The sequence below is a fragment of the Carassius gibelio genome, chromosome B10, assembly GCF_023724105.1.
Source record: "Carassius gibelio isolate Cgi1373 ecotype wild population from Czech Republic chromosome B10, carGib1.2-hapl.c, whole genome shotgun sequence".
NCBI classification, from domain to species: Eukaryota; Metazoa; Chordata; class Actinopteri; order Cypriniformes; family Cyprinidae; genus Carassius; species Carassius gibelio.
Genome location: NC_068405.1, coordinates 19,166,487 through 19,186,576, shown reverse-complemented (window position 1 = coordinate 19,186,576; position 20,090 = coordinate 19,166,487). Strand labels below are relative to the sequence as shown.

General features: G+C 37.2%; 2 protein-coding genes across 10 annotated transcripts in view; both read left to right on the top strand.

The window, feature by feature from the left end:
- Nucleotides 1-5,489, top strand: part of myo18aa (myosin XVIIIAa) — a 38,541-nt gene extending 33,052 nt beyond the window's left edge. For 4 of the 8 annotated variants that reach the window (XM_052567569.1, XM_052567573.1, XM_052567572.1 and 1 more), the window contains 5 exons: nucleotides 53-192; nucleotides 405-449; nucleotides 1,484-1,606; nucleotides 2,329-3,788; nucleotides 4,537-5,489. In XM_052567569.1, coding sequence (XP_052423529.1) covers nucleotides 53-192; nucleotides 405-449; nucleotides 1,484-1,606; nucleotides 2,329-3,775 — 1,755 coding nt within the window. In that variant the 3' untranslated portion in view covers nucleotides 3,776-3,788; nucleotides 4,537-5,489. The remainder of the gene's footprint in view (nucleotides 1-52; nucleotides 193-404; nucleotides 450-1,483; nucleotides 1,607-2,328; nucleotides 3,789-4,536) is intronic. The other 4 variants (XM_052567576.1, XM_052567575.1, XM_052567571.1 and 1 more) reach the window with 3 other exon arrangements.
- A 7,899-nt stretch (nucleotides 5,490-13,388) lies between these two features.
- sez6a (seizure related 6 homolog a) overlaps nucleotides 13,389-20,090 on the top strand; it is a 37,213-nt gene continuing 30,511 nt past the window's right edge. Inside the window, exon 1 of one of the 2 annotated variants that reach the window (XM_052567563.1) lies at nucleotides 13,389-13,762. In XM_052567563.1, coding sequence (XP_052423523.1) covers nucleotides 13,678-13,762 — 85 coding nt within the window. In that variant the 5' untranslated portion in view covers nucleotides 13,389-13,677. The remainder of the gene's footprint in view (nucleotides 13,763-20,090) is intronic. The other variant, XM_052567562.1, reaches the window with a different exon arrangement.

Genomic DNA, 20,090 nt, shown 5'->3' with positions numbered 1-20,090 from the left:
TGTAGCAAAACCATGGCCATTTTTTCATAACTTTTGGTTGGACTTTAAACAGGAAATGGATATTGAAAGTCTGGAAGCAGCCAATCAGAGCTTACAAGCAGATTTGAAGTTGGCCTTTAAGCGGATTGGGGACCTGCAGGCTGCTATGGAGGATGAAATGGAGACGGATGATGATGATGACCTCATCAACAGGTATGAGGATTAGTCTCCTGTCAGTGCCACTGTTTCCATGGCAACAGTTCTCTGAAGTTGATCAGGATAACCGCTGAATGTTACTATTGTTTACATAGACCCTTTTTAAGTTCTTTTGCTTTTCTTCTTCTTCTTCTTCTTTTTATATGATCACCTACTTATTTTCCTTTTCCCCCATTTATTTTCATCTATTTTTATTTAATTTTTGGCAGTTTACAGGACACGGTGACAAAGTATCAGAAAAGAAAGAACAAAACGTGAGGATGCTAAGTGGTGATCGTTACACATCTTTTTGTTGAGTTTATAATGCTATTCATTGTAAAAACACGAAAATGCTTTTGTATTACCCTTCAGTCCAACAAACCATGATAAGTCTCACATGGCAAGTATTATTTTTAGCTAAAGTGGGAAGCATTATTAGTCCAGTAACTAATTTGATAATACAGCAGCATTTTCCTCTCTTCATGAGCATGTGCGGTGTTTAACAATGTCATTACGTGTTGCTCATCTGTTTTTACCCGTTACACCAGCCATCTTTTTATCAGAGCCATTTATGCACCCAGAAAATTATTAAAATATTAAATTTAAATACTGAAAAATACAGAGAGGCCACTTTTTTAATTAATCCTACTTATAATCTCGTTTTCATTCTCTGTTCGAAAATCCAAATTAATTTATTACGTTTCTATTGCCCCTTGCTACTTAACTGTGCTTAGCCAGTTGTGATATGTTCATGTGTGTTGTTGTGCAAGTGTAACTGCTTGGATTCTGGAAAGGGGGAATCAATTGCATTCGGTTGATTTGCCGTAATTGAGTGGAACTGCGATATGCAACCAATAGAAGCAGATTGTCACAGCCGATTAGCGTTTAAATGTGAGCTGTGTGTGTGCTTAAGCTTTAAATTGTGTGAAACAGTAAGTTGAAATTATCCAGAAGCATCTGTAGCCTAAATTCACTGTACTCATGGCATCCCTGATTGTGCTTCAGATTTATACTATGCTTTTGTGTATTTTCTTAAAATCAAAGCTTGACTTAAACTGTAATAGTGACTGCAAAGGCATATGGGAATGATGTAACGTCCCACTGCGTTCACAGAGAATGCAGTAAAATATCTGCCTTTAGTGTTAGTGTGGAATGGATTGAAATCCTCTTTTCCCCTGTTTCTTTTATTGAAATAACGTGTTGTTTTGGCACTAACCACTAACCAAAGTATCATAACCCCCTTGCCTTGATCAGCCAAAATGACCTTTATGTCAGCTGCTATATTTGATTGAGCTTCTCTTGTTGGCAGTGGCGATGAATCGGATATGGACTCTGAGGTGGAGGACCGCGTAGATGGGGTGAAGTCATTGCTCTCCAAGAGTAAAGGATCTGCCAAGACACTCTCGGATGAGGGTCCCCAGAAGACCACCAGGTCAGTGTGGAACTCCTTTAGTTGCATATTGGAGTTTGATTTCAAAGACTGAGATCATTTTATGATCCCCAGAGCTGGAGAAATTAAACCACGACTAATGTTGTTGGAGAACTGGTGACTAAGTTATGAGTTAGTTTACATTTAATATATGTTCTTTTTTTCTGGAAGTATAAATTAGTGTTTTGATTTTTGAACCCCCTTCAAGCTAAACAAAAATACATATTTAACAGATTTAATTAATTAATTTACGGTATTTAATTTAATCCTCCATAGGTTTTCTTTGGAGAGCTAATTGAACAATCGTTCAAAGAGTATAGTCAGCTTTTGTAGCTAAATTTACAGGGTAAGAACATTGGGGGCGCTACTGATGTTGTTTACCGGAGTACCAGCCAAGATTTACATATGTCTTCTCCATCTGTTAGAAGCGCTAATAAGCTCAAGACAGCATTTGATGGTGTAGGATTCATGACTGTCTCACCGACAGCTGCTGTTACTCTTCTGTTCCTCAGTAGTATTAGTACGGTGCGCTTACGTAACTGCCATTAGGAGTTTAATCCTTTTAAGTTTATTCATGGGATTGGTGTAAAATATGCTCCTAAATTACCTCTCAAATCTCTTTCGTTCTCTGAATTCCTGTTTATCTCTGTCACGGGTCTCATCCTGTTTCATTCATTGATCGTCTGCAATTCTGCCGTTTTTAATGTGTTTTCTGTCCGACTTAGATACACCAATGCTGCTAATGCAGATGTGAAAGATATAAAAGAAGGGAAAGAGGGAAAAGAGGGGAAGGAGGAAGTAAAAAAAGATTCAGACGAGAGCCGTTCAGTGTCTGTGATGAGCTCGCTCAGCTACAGGAAACGTTCCCACCAGAAGGACTGGAACGGAGGAGCAGGGGATGACAGCTCCCTCTTCAGTGCCCTTCGGGAGCAGCCGGACATGCCTGATAGATTGTCGTTGCGCAAAGCTAAAAGCAAATCCACAGACAGGCCTCAGACTGGTGATGACCTGGATGACCGGGGTTCAGTGATATCCCAGGCTTACTCTGAGGCTGCCAGTAGGGCCAGGAAAGGTCTAGATCGTCGCTGGACCAAAAGCAGTCCAGAATTTGACAAAGAGTCTATGGTGTCCTCACTTGCCCCGAGCCGTGCTTCCACACGGCGTGGGATAGACCAAGATGATGATGCTCAGTCCGGTGTGAGCAGCTTCAGCTTGCGACGTAGTACTTCTTGGATGGATGACAGTCGCAGTGATTACGGGCCGACAAGTACCAGTATGAGTCGACGATCTAGAAGCCGAAGTCCTGGAAGCACCAGCGTCGGCTCACGAATTTCCCTGGCCCGCAGCACCCGACTTAGCGAGTTTGGAGTTCGTTTGAATAATGATGGTGTTGATGATGATGACGATGTTGACTCTGTGAGTGTGGCCGCATACAGTCCACGCTCAGTGGGCCGTAGTCTCTCTACTCCCGCCCAGCTACGCTCTTCTGAGAACCCACTGGACACCTCTGACGTTAAACCTGTGAGCCACCGCAACTACCTTGACCCAGAGCTCGAGAAAGCCATCAATGAAGTCCTGAGCTTCAAGCCAATTAAATTCAAACGCCGCAGCTTAGAAGACTCAGGTGAAGAAGAGGAGGGAGGTGGTGATCCAGGAGAGGAAGAAGATAGGAAGAGCGTCAAGAGTTTGTTGCAAGACAAGGACGATGAAGGTCTGGGCCTTAGCGGGTCCAGTATGAGACGCTCCACTTCAGGTTCTGCTGTAGATTCTGGACGTTCTGGAAGCTCAATGAGTTCCTTCAGCTCCAAGAGCAGCAAAAAGAAGAACAAGAAGAAGAGCAGGCGCTCTGAGTCTGACAGCTCCTCCAACGAGGGTCATACTCGGCGGCATTCCAGACAAAAAGAAAAGAGACGATCCAAAAGCTCAAGAAAGAAAGAATCTGGATCGTCCAAGTCTGAATCTGACTCTGAATCATCATCTTCAAGCTCTGCATCAACAGTTTCATACCGCAGCTCAAACAGCGTGAAGAGAAACCCAGGACAGAAAGACTCAGATGGGGGTCAGGAAAGTCCTGATGAAGAACGACCCCCAAGCAAAAAAGAAATAAAGAAACAGAAGAAGAAAGTGGATAATCTGGTTATGAAGTATCTCTATAAGCCTGACAGTGATTAAGGATCATTAACAGGTGACCCTGGATGGGCCAGACTGAGGAGTGATGTTTTCAAGAAGCTTCTCTCTAAACGCATGATGTGTTCTGCTGTGTGTTAAACTCTAAACAGTAGTTATAAATCATTGGATTAACAAGGCATGCCATGACACTGTTGCCTGAACACTGTTTGGGGTTTGGACACAAACAGATTCAAAGTGTGGCCACATAGGGTACTGTACTAACACACAAATGCTGATCTTGATTTTTCCAAGTAGGACATGTTCCTTGTTGCTTCTGAAACAATATACTATCAATCAGATCTTTGTGGTAGGTTTGACTTGAAAAACGTAATGTACCTCCCATTATCAACCAATGATTTTTTGGGGTACTGCTTAGGGAAATGTTGGAATCTTAATAGGAAAGTATGGGGTAATAAGGGATGGGTTTCAGGCTTTTTGTGATTTGACCAGGATCAACAAAAGTTTTTCTTTGAAATGCAGTAAACCGCAATTAATGTACATAAAGCGTAAGAGATGCTGGAAGAGTTTAAACTGATAATTGAGCAAGACCTTATTGCAAACAGAGTGGATTTTTTGGAACGACTGTAGATGTGCATGTGTGACCAGTCAGGGACATTCATTCATGACTTTTGTCCTTCTATTTCTTTGCATGACATTGCATGACATTGTGCCCATCTGACCTCTCGCAAGGGACTAGTATTAAGGTCTGGCTATAATCATATCTTACTGTTTCTAAAATAATCTTTTGTCTTTTTTCCCTCCAGACCCCCACTCTACAGACCACACTCAGTGCAACATGATGAAGACAACACTGGACCAGAGAATGACACTATACAACCTGAAAGTTCTATCCTTAGAGACAGCAATGGTGATGGTCAACCTTCGGAAAGCTCTGCGTAGATCTGATCTGCTGCTGGCGTGCACTGAAAAGTGCCTGTTTACCTCTCATCTACCCTAGCACTGATTCACTTCGGTTTCTTCATAGCCTACAATGGGACTACATTTTATCACTGCAGCTCCACATATACAGTGTGTTTTAGAGTTTAGAGTGTTTTTTTTTTTTTGCAGCTGCATGGCACCTGTATTAATTTACACATTACACATCACACATGTCTCCATCAACAACCCCTCCAAGAAAATGAAGTAATATATTGTGAAAAGCAAATGAGAATCTTTATCTAATTTATGTTTATTTTATTTGGTTAGAGTGTCTGCTTCATGACATTTTGCCTTGAATTTGCTTCAGTGAACTACGTAGCACAGCTTTACTGTAGTTTGCAGTTAATTAAATAGGGTATTTATCTTTCTCTACACTGATTTAGTGAATGACAGCATTTTAGTTATAAACTTCTTTTTAACTCAGTTTATTTTCTTGGGGGTGCTTCATGTTTAGGCCTTAAATGACATTTATAACCATTAATTTAAGATAATTTAGTACCATTTAATTTAACTCTGCCAAAATTAATTATTGATGGGAGTCTAATAATTTCTGATGTGTCTGTGGTTAAGTGTGGTGTGTGCATGTGTAGTGTGTGTGCGCGTGTGTGTCCTCCCGTTTTTCTATGCATTAAATACTTTTATTATGAAGGTACATACAAACAAGAGACTGTTAGTCTGTTCGGTGGCTTATGCAGTAAAAACAAATGATATATAAAAGCAATATATATATAAGAAAGTTCTGCATTTGTTTTATTGTAAATAAAACATGTTGATCCAATTTAATGGCTGTGAACTTGATTTCTGACAGATAAGACTAAAGAGTGTCTGTGGGGTAGTTTCAGCCCTTATACCTGGAAGTTGCATAGAGCCAGGTGACCCAGTTAGCTCTTATCATTTTTGTGTCATATGCAACAAACACTTAGCAGACTATGGGAAGTTGGGGGTATGCCATCTGATCCTGAGATAAAGGTTTAAATGGACTGCATTTATATAGCGCTTTCAACAGACCACATGGCCATCCAAAGCGCTTTACAATTTGCCTCACATTCACCCATTCACACACTCATTCATACACCAACAGCGGTGTCTGCCATTCAAGGCACCATCCAGCTCATCGGGAGCAGCTGGGGTTAGATGTCTTGCTCAAGGACACCTCGACACTTGGTCAGGTGGAGCCGGGGATTGAACCACCAACCTTCCGGTTTGTAGACAAACCACATGAACCACTGAGCCACTGCCGCCCCATATTATATTATATTATATTATATGATATTATATTATATTATATTATATGATATTATATTATATTATATTATATTATATTATATCTTTGCAACTTTATCTTATCTATGCACGAACAGCTTTTAATACTCCAAATAGAAAGGAAAACTTGAAATTGCATCATATGACCCCTTTAAATAGGGAAACTTAGAATTTTGGTCTTATTCAGTTGTGTAAAAGTGGTACTTCCATGTGCAGAAATAGTAGATTCACATTAGGTGCACAAACTTGTTTTAGTGTATATATTATCCTCAGTTACCCTAAGAACAACAGTGGAAATTTGTTGGGTTACTAATTTTTAATATTAATTTATTGAGAAATGTGCCTTATTTTTTAGGGTTTATAAGAACCTCGCAGTGTGCAAACACAAGAATAGCATTTAATCCTTGGAGTCTCCAGGGGGCCCTTAGATAAACAGCGTTGTAGGAATGTACAGGGGAGGCATGCTGGGATTTCCCACTGCTTTGTGTTTGGGCTCATCCACACTATCTGTCTACTCTGTTCTGATCTGTGTTCACTGATATCATTTGCTCTTCAGTGGAAAAGTTAAACCAGCAGGACACTGGTTTAAACCGTCCCTTCCATCTGTCGGAGCAAGTGCTGGATGTGTACACTTTTAGAAGACTGCTGTTTTCACTGTAAACCTACATGACATTAATGGGTAATGCATGAGAGCTTGTTTTTTTATGACCTGTAGAAATGCATGCTTTGTTTTGGTTCAAGTACAATGATGATCGATGAGGGTCTTCTAGGTACTACTAAAATAATGCAGGTTTTAAACAGTAATGTAACAAATGATAGTCAGACCTTTGATTTCTTAATTTGACAAGCACTGTTAACATCAAAGAGATACTGTTCTACTAAACTGAATGTTTCTTGGCTAATCAGATTAAAGGATAGGAACTAAAGGTCTATGATAGCTATAACCATAAAGTTGTGTATTGTCTTGTTCTGACAGATGATAGGTTGTTTCTGAGGTCTTTTAATATCACATATAAAATTCCTCAACAAGTTTAAACTTATGCTAGAATCCTGTGATTCAACACCTGTCTTTTGCTTTGCGCTGATCGCGGCAATCCCAAAGCTAATTAACATAGCCCTCTGTGGGTTGAGGATGGATTTCTTCTGCTTTAGCTAATGTTCTTTTAATGTATCCATTGTCATACAAAGTCAATATAAATTTACTTTATTATTCCCCTAATAAACACGCTCTGATCTTCTCACTGTGCGGTTCCCGTTTGAAGCCCCATTGAAGTGTGGGAAATGTGTGTTGTCTGCAGACTGATGTTCCCGTTGAGAGGGATGTGGGAACATCAGGAATCATGATTCAAAGCGGCTAATCGTTTTTTAACAGCTAGCTTTGTTTATAACTGCAGGGTTGGGAGGCATAAACGATTTGCAATATGTGAAAGAATTATTCTTAACTAAAAATACTGCATTTTTATTATTCATGCTTTAATGGTCTCTACAGTGTTGAGATCATTATTTAGCTCCCCCCAAAGAATTATGTTTCAGAACGTTAAACTGCTTAAAAGTAAAAAAAATAATTAGCCATTTAATACCAAAGTTCATTAGTAGAGTAGATGGAAGGAGTTCTGTAGGGTATATATAGACAAATGATCCAACCATAGATTGCCAAACTGTTTCAGCAGCAGTTTACAGAAATTTTGCACAAGATGCAAACTTTATACACTTACTAACTCACGTTGTGCTTAACCCTGGGTTTATTCCCATTCTAAACTGCTTTTAACCAAGTAGAGAAACATTTCACAATTGTAATTTAGTGGTGTTCGTTCAGAGCAAGTCTTGAACCACTTTTGCGGTGTTAACCCCTGCATTGCAATGAAACATTTCTACAATGTGAACTGATGCAGTTAGAATGTTACTACTATGCTTAGCAACAGACAACCGACCACTATTCATGTGCTTTGGACAGTCATAGAAAAATGGCACGTTGTATCCACCTACTGCATTTCCTGATTGGAGAAGTGCCACTTAAAAAGACTGAAATTAAAATCAAAGGTACCACTTTAGTTTAAGGACCAGTTCTCACTAGCAACAATTTTTTACAACAGTATATTGGCTGTATATTAGTATTTATAAAGCATATTAATGCCTTTTTCTATATGACAATCCTACATTCCTAACCCAACACTTCCTATTCCTAAAAAAAAAAAAATTGAAATGCACTAAGAATCTCTTGCTTTTCTCCCCAAATTCTCACGTCTCTCTCCAGTTTTTTCACACAGATGCTTTCTAAAATCTAATTGTCTCTTTTTTCACTTCTAATCCCTATAAGCGGTGATTACTGGAATGTTTCTAAAGCAGGTAAATACAGTATTTGCCATCTGTCAGAATTACAGAAATCACTTAATAAACGTGTAATAAACGTCTATGAATAAGACGGTCCCACTTTATATTAGGTGGCCTTAACTACTAAGTACTTACATAAAAAAATAAGTACAATGTACTTATTGTGTTCATATTGTATTGTAAAACACTTTTGCTGCTATTGAGGTGGCATAGGGGTAAGGTTAGGGAGAGGGTTGGAGGTATGGGTAAGTTTAAGGGTGGGTTAAGGTGTAAAGTAAGGGTCAACAGTGTAATTATAAATGTAATAACAGAAATTAAATACAGATGTAATTACATGTAGTTTTTTTTTAAATATAAGTACAATGTAAAAACATGTATGTACACAATAAGTACATTGTACTAAATTATAAATTAAAATGTAGTAGTTAAGGCCACTTAATATATGGGTCCATTAAGACTATAAGTAATACAGATCTATTTTACTACAGTGATATTTAACAAATCTATAATATTCCTCTATTATATTATAAATGAAATAATCAAGCTTTTGGAGTTATTCATGGTCTGCTGTAGGGATTTGTAAAATGCCTTTACACGTTTAAGTTTCCTTTTAATGTTCAGTGAATAAAAGTGGGTAGATTAATGTCTCCTCACTGTACCTATTTTGGAAAATATTTATTATCGTGTTCATACAGCAAATGTAATTGTTCACCAGAACTGACAGGAGCTGGGAAACATTGAAGCGGTCTTTGCGTCTGTCGCAGTGTTATTGTAGATCTACCGTGTAGAACACAGAGACATAAACCTTGACTCTCTGCGACCTATTCAAACTGCTGACAAAATCTTTCAGTCAGATCCGGTCCAGCCCTGCTGCCAACAATTTCCCATAAAGATCAGCTAATAAAAAAGCTGTTAAGATGGTTCCAATAGACATACTCTTAAATAATAAAACCTGCATTTTCTCAGAGCTTAAATGAAACATTTCATAGCCCCTTTTCAACAGAATCTCCTCCAGCCCAGCAATCCTGCAGTGCAATAGAGTCGGTGTGAGATTTCTGATGGTGTGAAGGTCAGTGGCAGTGTAATAGAGCATCATTTTTGTTTGGTAAGTGAATTATCAGTGCTGTGTAATAAATCACTGGGGACTCATTTTACTAATGCAAATCAAACAGTCCGAATGACCTCTGACCTTTGTAAGGCCTGGTACTTGTTTGAGGAAAGGTCATATATTCGACTTCCGGGGGTCATTTGGCGGCTGAGCAACTGCCGTTAGCTTTCTGGCTTCAGGATTTATAGATCAATAGTTTGTAAGTAATATAGTAATATTCATTTGTCTCTATAAGCATTAAAATGATGGAACTGAATCAGTTTTATGTACTTAATAACTGTTGGTTATTAATAATTTACTTTATGTATAAAATACAGTTTATTTGAAGTTTATTGCAAAATATTGAATCTTAACATATATTAGTTGACTGAACGGGAGATGAAATGATATACAGAATTCTATAACATTGTGAAATATCTCAGTTGTATGCTATCGCTAACAGTCAATGAGAAAATTAATGCAATTTTTTTTTTTGTACAACCAGGCTGACAACAGAAAATGAATAATGCTGCATCAAACTGCAGACAGAGATGTAATCAGAGCTCTGGGATCCTTTGTTTCCTCTGTGATACTGCAGATTGTTTTGTTGTGCAGCTTTGTGCGAAACTTCAACACCTTCAACACAACTGTCACAGAAGATGCTGAGAAGCTCGTTTTTACACACTCGAGATGTTATTACAAGAGAATTATGTGAACTTTTGTTTGGAGCTCTGTTACCTGCTTCCTGCATTAGTGAATGTGAGAATGGTTTATTTGACATTATTACGATAAAAATTATTTAAGATAGTGCTTATGAAATATGCAAATGTTCGACTTCCTATGTTATCCTCTTGCTTCCTTTTAAATTTTGCAATTTATGTTATGTATTTTGAAAGATAATTTATTCCTGTGATACAAAGCTGAATTTAAGTCATTTTTTCCAGTCTTCAGTGCCATCCAATGCTTCAAAAATCATCTTCAGTTCATTTGGTCTTCAACAAACATTTTTTATTATTATCAATTTTGAAAACAGTGGATACTTTATTCTTTAATGACTAGAAAGTTCAAACAAACAGCATTTATTTGAGATTAAAATATTTTATAACATTTTATCTTTACTGTCACTTTTGAACATTTGAATGCTTGCTTTCAAAAAAAGGCAATAACTTAATCTTTTTGAATGGTATTGTATATATATTTCATGTTTTCTCCCAATTAGTACATGGACGTAAAAGGCACTAAAACTGCATTTCAGATCATTAGAGATGTAGTATATCGACAGGACACTGCCACCACTGCTTGAAATGTCATGTCAAGTACCCATTTTCTGCTAAAATGACTTATTAGCAGTCTAAGCTTCGGTCCCGGCCTCATGAATATTAATATTACCACCCCGACATGCAAACAAAGTAATGTTTGTTCTTGCCTGATGAATAATTTACTTGGTCTTAGTAATGGCCACAGGTGTGCGAGCATGTCCTCAGATGCAAAATAAAAGCTTTTTTTAAATCACGATTTAAACCTGGGGGTCAGACTGTACCAGTTTCTTCCTGAGGTGAAATCCTTTGTGTAAAAGCATAAAACTCTGTTATATAATCTCATGCTGATATGATCTCAGCAGCCATTCTACAAGAGCACCTCATCCCAAAACATGATGTATAATGTCATGAAAGACAGAGTTCAAGTATGCTTAATCTCAAATGTATTACTTGTTTGGCTTGACATAATTTATTTCATACTCTGAAATACACAGAATAAGGTTAAATGGATTGTGTGGGTCAAGTCTCACATTTTGGGGTACAAATGTGGAAGGTGTTCAGCTTTATAGACTGATATACTGTATTCTTGGTCTCAGTCATCTCTCTCATCATTCACATGGATATATGAAGGTCACAGGAATTGTGAGATGACTGCGAGTGGGAGGAGAAGACCACACAGGTTGTACGTGATATTGAAGAAACCTTGGAAGGATGTCTTTTTATTATCTGAAAACACATGATCTTATTCATGCTGTTTCTGCAGCCATTAAGATAAGACTGTTTCAGAAACATCGGCTACTACTGAGATGCACAGCAATGGTAAAAGATCCCTCTCAGGTTTTATTGGCATCCTCCCTGCATACAGTTGATGCAGAGCGCTTGGGTATGAAATACATTGCTTCTGCTCATGTAGACAGAATGACTTCATCATTACAGGCAGAGCTGTCCAGTCCTGAGTGGAAATGTTTTCAGAGAGAAAGGCTCATTTAGCAGAACAGAGGGAGGCCGTGACATCAGCAGACTGAGACAAAAATATCTGGCAGCTGCGAAAGGCTTGGTGCCTGAATCGCACTTTTCACAGCAGTTTTGATCAAATCCTCCGACAGGCACACATATACTCAAGTAGATCTACATTTAAGATTCTTTCATTCACTGAAAATGGCATTTAATGCTACAGATTACATATATCATTAAGAAATTATAAAAAAAATAATTATTACACAATTATATACAAATATATTTTAAATATATTTAGTTACTATATATATATATATATATATATATATATATATATATATATATATATATATATATATATATATATATACATACATAAAAATAAAGTACCTGCTCTTTTCCAGAATGTTTAATTATTATAATTGTAAAAAAAAAAAAAAAAAAAAAAAAAAAAACCTTGTTACTAATGCAGTTTTATTATGGCCGGACCTGATACTCTCATTACTGTGGACACAATAAATCTTACTCCCAGTATGAGAGGCTATAGATTAATTTCTCAGTAACAATATCTAAACAGCTGTTTAGTCAGCATCCCATCCGAATGAATTTAGACCCTGTGATGATCGCTTCATTACCTCAACACATTGGTCAGTCTATTTCACAGCCGTGATTTTCATTAGCTAAGCAGAGAGACAGCAGAGCTGCCTGGGTGAATTACAAGCATTAAAAAAACACACACTGTCTTGCCAAATATACAGCACAGCATGTAAAATAGAGCCTGAAAAACCCTGATGTTTTTTCTATATTTATTTATTCTCCTGTTTTTATTTTTGTTTTTATTGTAGTTTAGGAGATGTACAGTTGCTTCAAAACTATTTGGAAACTTTGGACAATTTGTTGAAAATTTTATTAAAAGTGTACTCACCCTCAGGCCATCCAAGATGTAGACGAGTTAAAATGTGAGCTCTCTATCCATAATATTGCTTTCTCAAGTGAAACAGTTGTCTTGTCTGAATCTGGAGGGGGAAAAAAGCACAGAACACACATTGTGTACATTGAGAACAGTCCAAAACAGTTCTAAACAAACATGCTGGTGGAATTTTATGTGAAAGGACAGTAGGGAACAAACTTTTTCACTTAAGAAAATTGTATCATGTATTCTGGCCAAAACTGACGCCTTAATAATAGATTTGTTTTTTCCAAACATACAGACTACTTGTGGATTATTGTGATGTTTTTATCAGCTGTTTAGCTTCTCATTCTGACGGCACCCATTCACTCAAGAGGATCCATGAGTGAGCAAGTGATGTAATGCTAAATTTCTCCAAATCTGTTCAGATGAACAAACACATTAATCTATATCATGGATGGCCTAAGGGGAAGTACGTCTTAATCAAATTTTCATTTTTAGGTAACTATTCCTTTAACCCCCACTGTGTAAATGGCATTGCAATAGATATAACAAAATATAAAACCAAGTAGCATCTGCAAATAAATTATTTTCTAAGAAATTAGACTAAACTATACATTCCTTTTTTTCTAAATAAACCATGAAATAAAAAATGGGAAATTTAAAACACAACAATGTTTAATTTAAAAAAAAAACATTGTTTTAACCAACTTAGCCCACTCACACACTGTACAATCCCCCAAACTTTAAAATGTCTGTATCCCCCAGGGTTATGTTTAAATTAGAACTTGTACTCATTACATTAAGACATTAATCATGTATCTGATGTAATTCTCTTCAGCCTCTCCGCACACAAAAGCAGCTGCTCTAAATAAGCCCAATTCTACTGGATGAGCGCCAGGCTGCTGTCCAAAGTGTCCATGCGCGCCGAGGTTGACTGGAGCTGTCCGTGGTGCTGAAGCTTCACCGCGCAATCCGCTTATAACAGTCCGTGAGTCGAGATCCCTCTGCGTTACTCCCGGAGCTCTGCGCGATTCAGACACGAGCAGCCCATATGCTTACAAGACCTAACGGACGTTTTATTTGACATTCGAGTGATTCTCACTGCATTGTTTAACACAAGGACAAATTGTAGTGTGTTCTGACGAGTCGTTCCAGTATGTGTTTAAGGATCGAGCACCAAACGAATGGGCTCTTTCTGCTGCTCATTCTGAGTCTTTCAGTGATTCTCACGCGTTCTCAAGGTGAGTATTTATTTTTAAGTACTTAAATCGACTAATGCTGCTGTATGTAACAGAGTTAGATGGCTATTCATCTTGGGCACAATGAATAATCTGTGGCTTTACTCGTAAAGGTTTTCTCCTCACACACATGCCATTTAAGTACAATAACAAATTACGAATGTGTGTCGAGGCAGTTTAGGATATTTTCAGACATTTACTTTTGACGTGTTGTTTAACTCAAATCTCGCAGGAATGCATGAACTTTATCTGTAGAGTGTTGTGAGAAAGTAAGGGGCTGTTCGACGCGATAATGCGTTAAAAGCAGACGCAGAGCTACAAAATGGGGTGCAACTGCAGGAGTGTCTCTCTTACAAATAATAAATTGAACATAAAAGTTACAAGTGTGTCTTGACAGCGCTTTTTTAAACAAATAGATGCTAGAGAAAAAAAGTCGCGGAAATCTGTGGTGGTAACCATAGAAACAGTACGCTTCACTATGATGCGATCGACGGCAATCGGACGGAATGTTAACGAAACACGACGAGAATTTATATCACTTCACAATTATAGCTAACCGTTTGCGTGAAAACGTGATTTTATAGCCTACCGAATCAGTGGGCTCAATTTGAACCAATATATCGGCGAAGTGTTACAGCGGGACAGAATGATTGTGCTGTGAGTCTCAGCAGCACAAGATAATGACACTAATCCTGAAAATCAGATTAGCACCGTCCCGAACGGACCTGTGTTTGAAACTAGCAGAGCTGTGTTGTTTTGACCAACAGACTGTACTTATTCAGGTCATTTGAACAGTTACGCATAGACTACAGATGGAAGAGTTAATATATGTGTATAATAAAGCTGCTTCATTAGTCAGTTGTTGTCTATATTTTCCTATATTTAATTTAGTGACAAGCATGTTGGCTATATGTTGTGTTGGGATAATGAGATGCAGCCATCCTGCATTATCCTGTGGGCTCATGTTTGCTTAATAAGTACAAATTCTGCTGATTTTCGTTGCTTCTTTCATTGAGACAGCTGAAAATGCACAAATGAACTTTAAAATTAATAAAAGATGCACTCTGTTAAATAATAAATTCCAATTTATGCAAGCTTTTAAAAATGACAGAATGCCAGGAAAGATTTTTTTAAAATAAACATCATAGGGTTGTTTAAAGCAGTCTAAATGAATGCTGCTTTGTTCTTTGTAGTAAAGTGCAGAAACATCTACTGTACACTATATCATTAAAAAAGGATATGTCAGAGGATATTTTTGTGTTTATTAATCTTGGTAAATCTTGTTGCACATTTTGGTATTCATCACATTGATTCAGCTATTAGCAGGAATAATGAGCTATTACTACTGTAAACTGTGCATGTGTTTCTTCATTGCAAATCATACTGTACTCTGTGTAGAGTCCTCCATCAGTGGTTGCTTTTTAATGTGGGTTCATGATATTTAAAAGTGGTGGTGCATACAGTTAATGTCACTGTATGAAGACTTTTTGAGCTCTGAATGAAAGTTTTATGAGAAGCATTTGAGAGTGAAAGAGTCTTTTAGACAGCCAGAGGGAAATTTATTTCTATTTCATACAGAGGTATGTGAAGTAATTTTGAAGTGTGCAGCTAGGTCTTTCAAAAGGTCTATTTCTGAATTCATTTCGCCATAGCTTTCTTATCAGATCCTTTCATAATTCTGTGCAGACTCCTCTCATATTCTGGCTATTCAAAAACAGAAGCATGGAAACAATCTGATGGTTTCAGTTTCTGCCTTTCAAACCTCTGATTTCAGGGGAGGGTTTGAAAATGTTCAACACCTGTTTTTTGGATTGCCGGTGATTAGCTTGATCAAGGGCTATTCAGAAGCTGCTAGTTGACATAATTAGTCTGGCGCTTTGTCAGTTTATGGCTTGTAAATGAGTCATTATGGCAGAATGCTCTCTAATATCCTCATGCTGTCTGAACTCTGCAGGTGATGCAGAGATGTTAACTGCCTTTTGCTGTCTCTCACAGAAAACTAAATGATCAGAGTGTTTTGGGCTCTTCCAAGATAACTTTTTCTCCAGTGATGGTTTATGTACTTACATGTGTTTCTAGTTTCAACAGAAAAAACAGAGGAACCAATCAAACCATGATTCTTGGTTCAAAATCGTGGCTGATATTACTTTCAGTTCATTCATCAAATACAAATCAGAAGTTAAAGCAATAATTTACCCAAAATTGAAAATTTGCTTAGAGTTAACTCACCCTCAGGCTATCAAAGATTTAGATGTATTTGTTTCTTCATCGAAACAGATTTGGAGAAATGTATCATTACGTCACTTGCTCATCAATGGATCCTCTGCAGTGAATGGGTGTCATCAGAATGAGTCCAAACAGCTGATAAAACATCACAATAATCTAATACTAATCCAGATGACTTTAAATAAAATCCTGTGAAGTGTAAAGCTCCACATTTGAAGCAAATCAAATCATTGGTTCAGGTCAGTAATCCAGGTAAAAGTCATCTCAACTGAAACACGACAGGAAAATTTACCGAACAAGCACTTTTTACAAGTGAAAAGTCTAGTTCTGAACAAATATTTCAATGGATTTTGATGTGGGAGGACAACAGCCTTTTTCATTGGAGGAAGCATTATTATGAATTATAAATTTAAATTATAATGACAGATTTGTTTATTACAAACATGCAGATATTCACTTCACAAGGTATTTATTAATGGACTGGAGCCATGTGGATTACTTGTTGACCATTTTGATTGGCTGTTTGGACTCTCACTCTGATGGCACCCATTCACTGCACAGGATCCATTGGTGAACAAATAATGTAAATTATAATTCTCCAAATCTGTTGATAAATAAACCTAACTACATCTATGATGGCCTGAAGTTGAGTAATTTTTCAGCAGATTTTCTTTTTGTGTGCACTATTCCTTTAAGTTGGTTGCATTGCATTGTGGCAATAGCAGGCTCGTCTCAGGTGGTGTTTCCATCTAAAGAAAAGATGGCAGATTATAGAAGACAGCTTTTTATCTGTGTGTGACAATATAAATCCCTTAAAGTCTGCCACACACATTTCCTTTTGTGTCAAAATGACATTTAAAACACTTTATTTAATCGGCATGCTGTGATGGTTCATGTATTGATTTCAAGTGTTTTCATTTCAGCCTAAAGGGCGGCGACATCAACTTCCTGGGCATCAATACCCGCTGATGCATTTGAAAGCACAAAGCTGAGGCTCTTTACATGCCAGACACCTGCAGCCACACAACCATTAAATTGGTATATTTAAGAGGAAGAAGTTGACATTTTGACTTTTAAAATGCCACAAGTTCACTGACCTCCTAATCCCTCTCTTGTTATATGTGACATTTCATTATTTAGTATCCTGAAAGTTTCCTTGGCCTCTGATTCGAATGCATTTTTCACGCACACTGACACTAAATAAGTATTTTTTAATGAAGGTTAAAAATGGACACTGATTAAATGGCTCGGATTTAACTGTCTTCATAAAAGGAAGTAGAAGTACTGCATTTTTAAATGCTTTTTTTATTTTCCTGTTTATATTTGAAGGAATGTCAAATTTGAGTTCTCTAATGGGATTTAGTGAAACAGAAAAAAACAAGCTTATTAAGCAATGAAAAACAGCTGTACTCTTTGAGCTGTTGACATATTTCCCATATGCCTCTATGAAGATGTTTGAGAGAGTTGTGACCAGTCTGTGCTGTATGTTAAAGCAAATATCTGATTCATGACGTATCAAACATTTCTCCAACTTTCAAGCCTTGATTTCAACTTTTAAAGCCATTTACAACAAATCTCTGCCTCTTAAGGTATATTCTATTTTTATTTTATTTCATTTGTATTATTTCTGCCCCAAGCTTTGGTTAATCTCTCGAGTCACGACTTAGATAGACATCTTTAGAGTTTGTATAATTATATGTCAATTTAATTGCATTTTGTGATATTAATGAGAGTTTGATAAAATATTAAGTGGATATTTATCCTGAATATGAATTATTCGAGGTTTTCTGCCAATGCTGAGAGACATTGTCTGGTAACACGACTGATCAATGTCTTTAAATAAAGTGGGAGGCTAAGGTGTCTTTAGATCCCTTGAGCTCATTTGTCAAATAAGAGACTCTGTGTTTTGGCAGGGTCAGAGCAGAGGACACTGGTCTCTCAAAGGCTCCAGGACAAACAGACTTTTCATGGTGTCCTTCTGCTTCTGCATTCAGACGCCACTGTATTTGAAAGGGCTGCTGCAATCGATGCCATCTGAATTCTGCATCAGAGACTGTCTGTCATGCTGTAATAAATGCACTGTTGATCTTCTTCAGTCTGAGACTCTTCTCCCTGTGTTCTTCCTTTAGAGGAAGAAACATAGATAACTGATTGAATTTTTTTCTTGTTATCACTTTAAGTGCTACAAACTTGAATTTCTCTCAGATCTGATGGCACTGAGCTTGCAAATCGGAAACTAAATCTTCTGAAGTGTTGTTCTAGCACCCTGGGAAAATTTAAACCAGTTGGACTGATAAAAACCAATGCAGCCTGACTGCTACAGATTGTTCAAGCCGGCTAAATAAGCATAACTTAGTGTATTTCATCATTTTAGATTACAAAAAAGTATATATATATATATATATATATATATATATATATATATATATATATATATATATATATATATATATATATATATATATATATATATATGCATATACGAATATATATATTCAGATATTGTGGCATGAAGCTTGCAAATGCCATCAAATTCAGAAACTAGATCTTCAGAAACTTGCATTTTTGTGTGCAATATGCATTAACCAGTCAGTAAACAAGCTTTTGCACATACTATTTAGATTTGTAGATAAAGCTGTGTGTGTCTGAGACTTCAAGTCCCTCTGTGCTACTGACTTTTCCTGGCCTCTTTAATTGGTTCGACACTCCCTTTGGATCTGAAAGTTCTGACACTAAATACCATCCAAGAGGAGGCCAGCTGAGATGCGAAGAGATTTCTGTGCTAAAAGTAATTACTCCCTTTTAATTGCAGTGATTAGTCCAGTTAATGAGGAATTTGGCTAAAGCAGTGTGTGATGCAGATGTAGCTGCTGTTTGTGAGGTTGTTTAGGTGTTGTGCTGTTTACCTTCACGGTGATTTGAAAGGGTGACAAAGCCACAGTCGGACTTTAAAGCTCTTCCGTTGCTACGGGAGACGTATCTCTGGATCTGCCATGCCGTCAGAGCTATTCACACCAGCTCGTCCACATCATCCGAAACAGAGATGAAAAATTTGTGTTTTAGAGCTCAATACAAACACATTCACACTATTTACCCACATACAAACACCCATTTGCAAACAGGCTGCCAATGCTTAGTAGCTTACCACAAAATAGATATAATATCTTCCATGGTCCATATGAATGTTAAAAAAATGTCTAGAAGATGCATTGAACCAATATTTTGGCTTCGCCCAATGTGAAAATATTTCGTCTAGCTCTTGGTGTGAGCAAACCTTAAATATAGTGAATTCACAAAACATATGACCAGCAGTACGGTTGAGAATCCGACTGACAGTTTGGAGTTCACACGGTTCATTCAATGCATAAGCGCTCTATAACAAATGAGCTCAAATAGCTGAAGTGGCACCTGGTCTGCTCTGTCAGAAGGAGAATTGGTCATTAGAGGTGTAAGGTTCAGGCATCAGGACTCCTACAGGGAACTGCGCTCCTGGTTCTCTTCAGACTTTTCCTGGGTCTGACTGATTATACACACAAGAGAAGCTGATGAGAGAACAGAGCCAGAGTCAGTGCTGCCAATCACAGCTGGGGTTCCTCCTCGCACCACAATGCCAGGAAAAAAACACTCAGACAGACAGGAAGACATACAGTAGATCTGCTAAACCCAGTTAATAAAATGAAGTTTGTTAATGAAATGATACTCTAGCATACATACATATTGAATAAACTGTTAAATGTTTAATTCGATCAATCTTTTTAACAGCTAATTTTGAGTTAAATTTGTACGTTTCTAATCAACACTTCTATGTCATTTTGAATACATTTTTAATTGATTTCTTTGCAGACAAACAAACATCACTACTCTAAGCAGCAATTGAGTTATCTTTAAATGTTTGCTATACCAGATGTGTTATTATTCAGGTTAGTTGCTGAACATATTGACCTTAATTAACTTGTGGAGAAAAAATGTCTTATAAAGAAAGTCTTACTGTTGATCAGATATGCCAGTAATTAATACTAATACTATAGAGAATACTAACTATAGAAGAAGATGACATTTACACTGTCGCTTGTAGTGCCCCTACTAATTGTGTTGCTTTATGAAA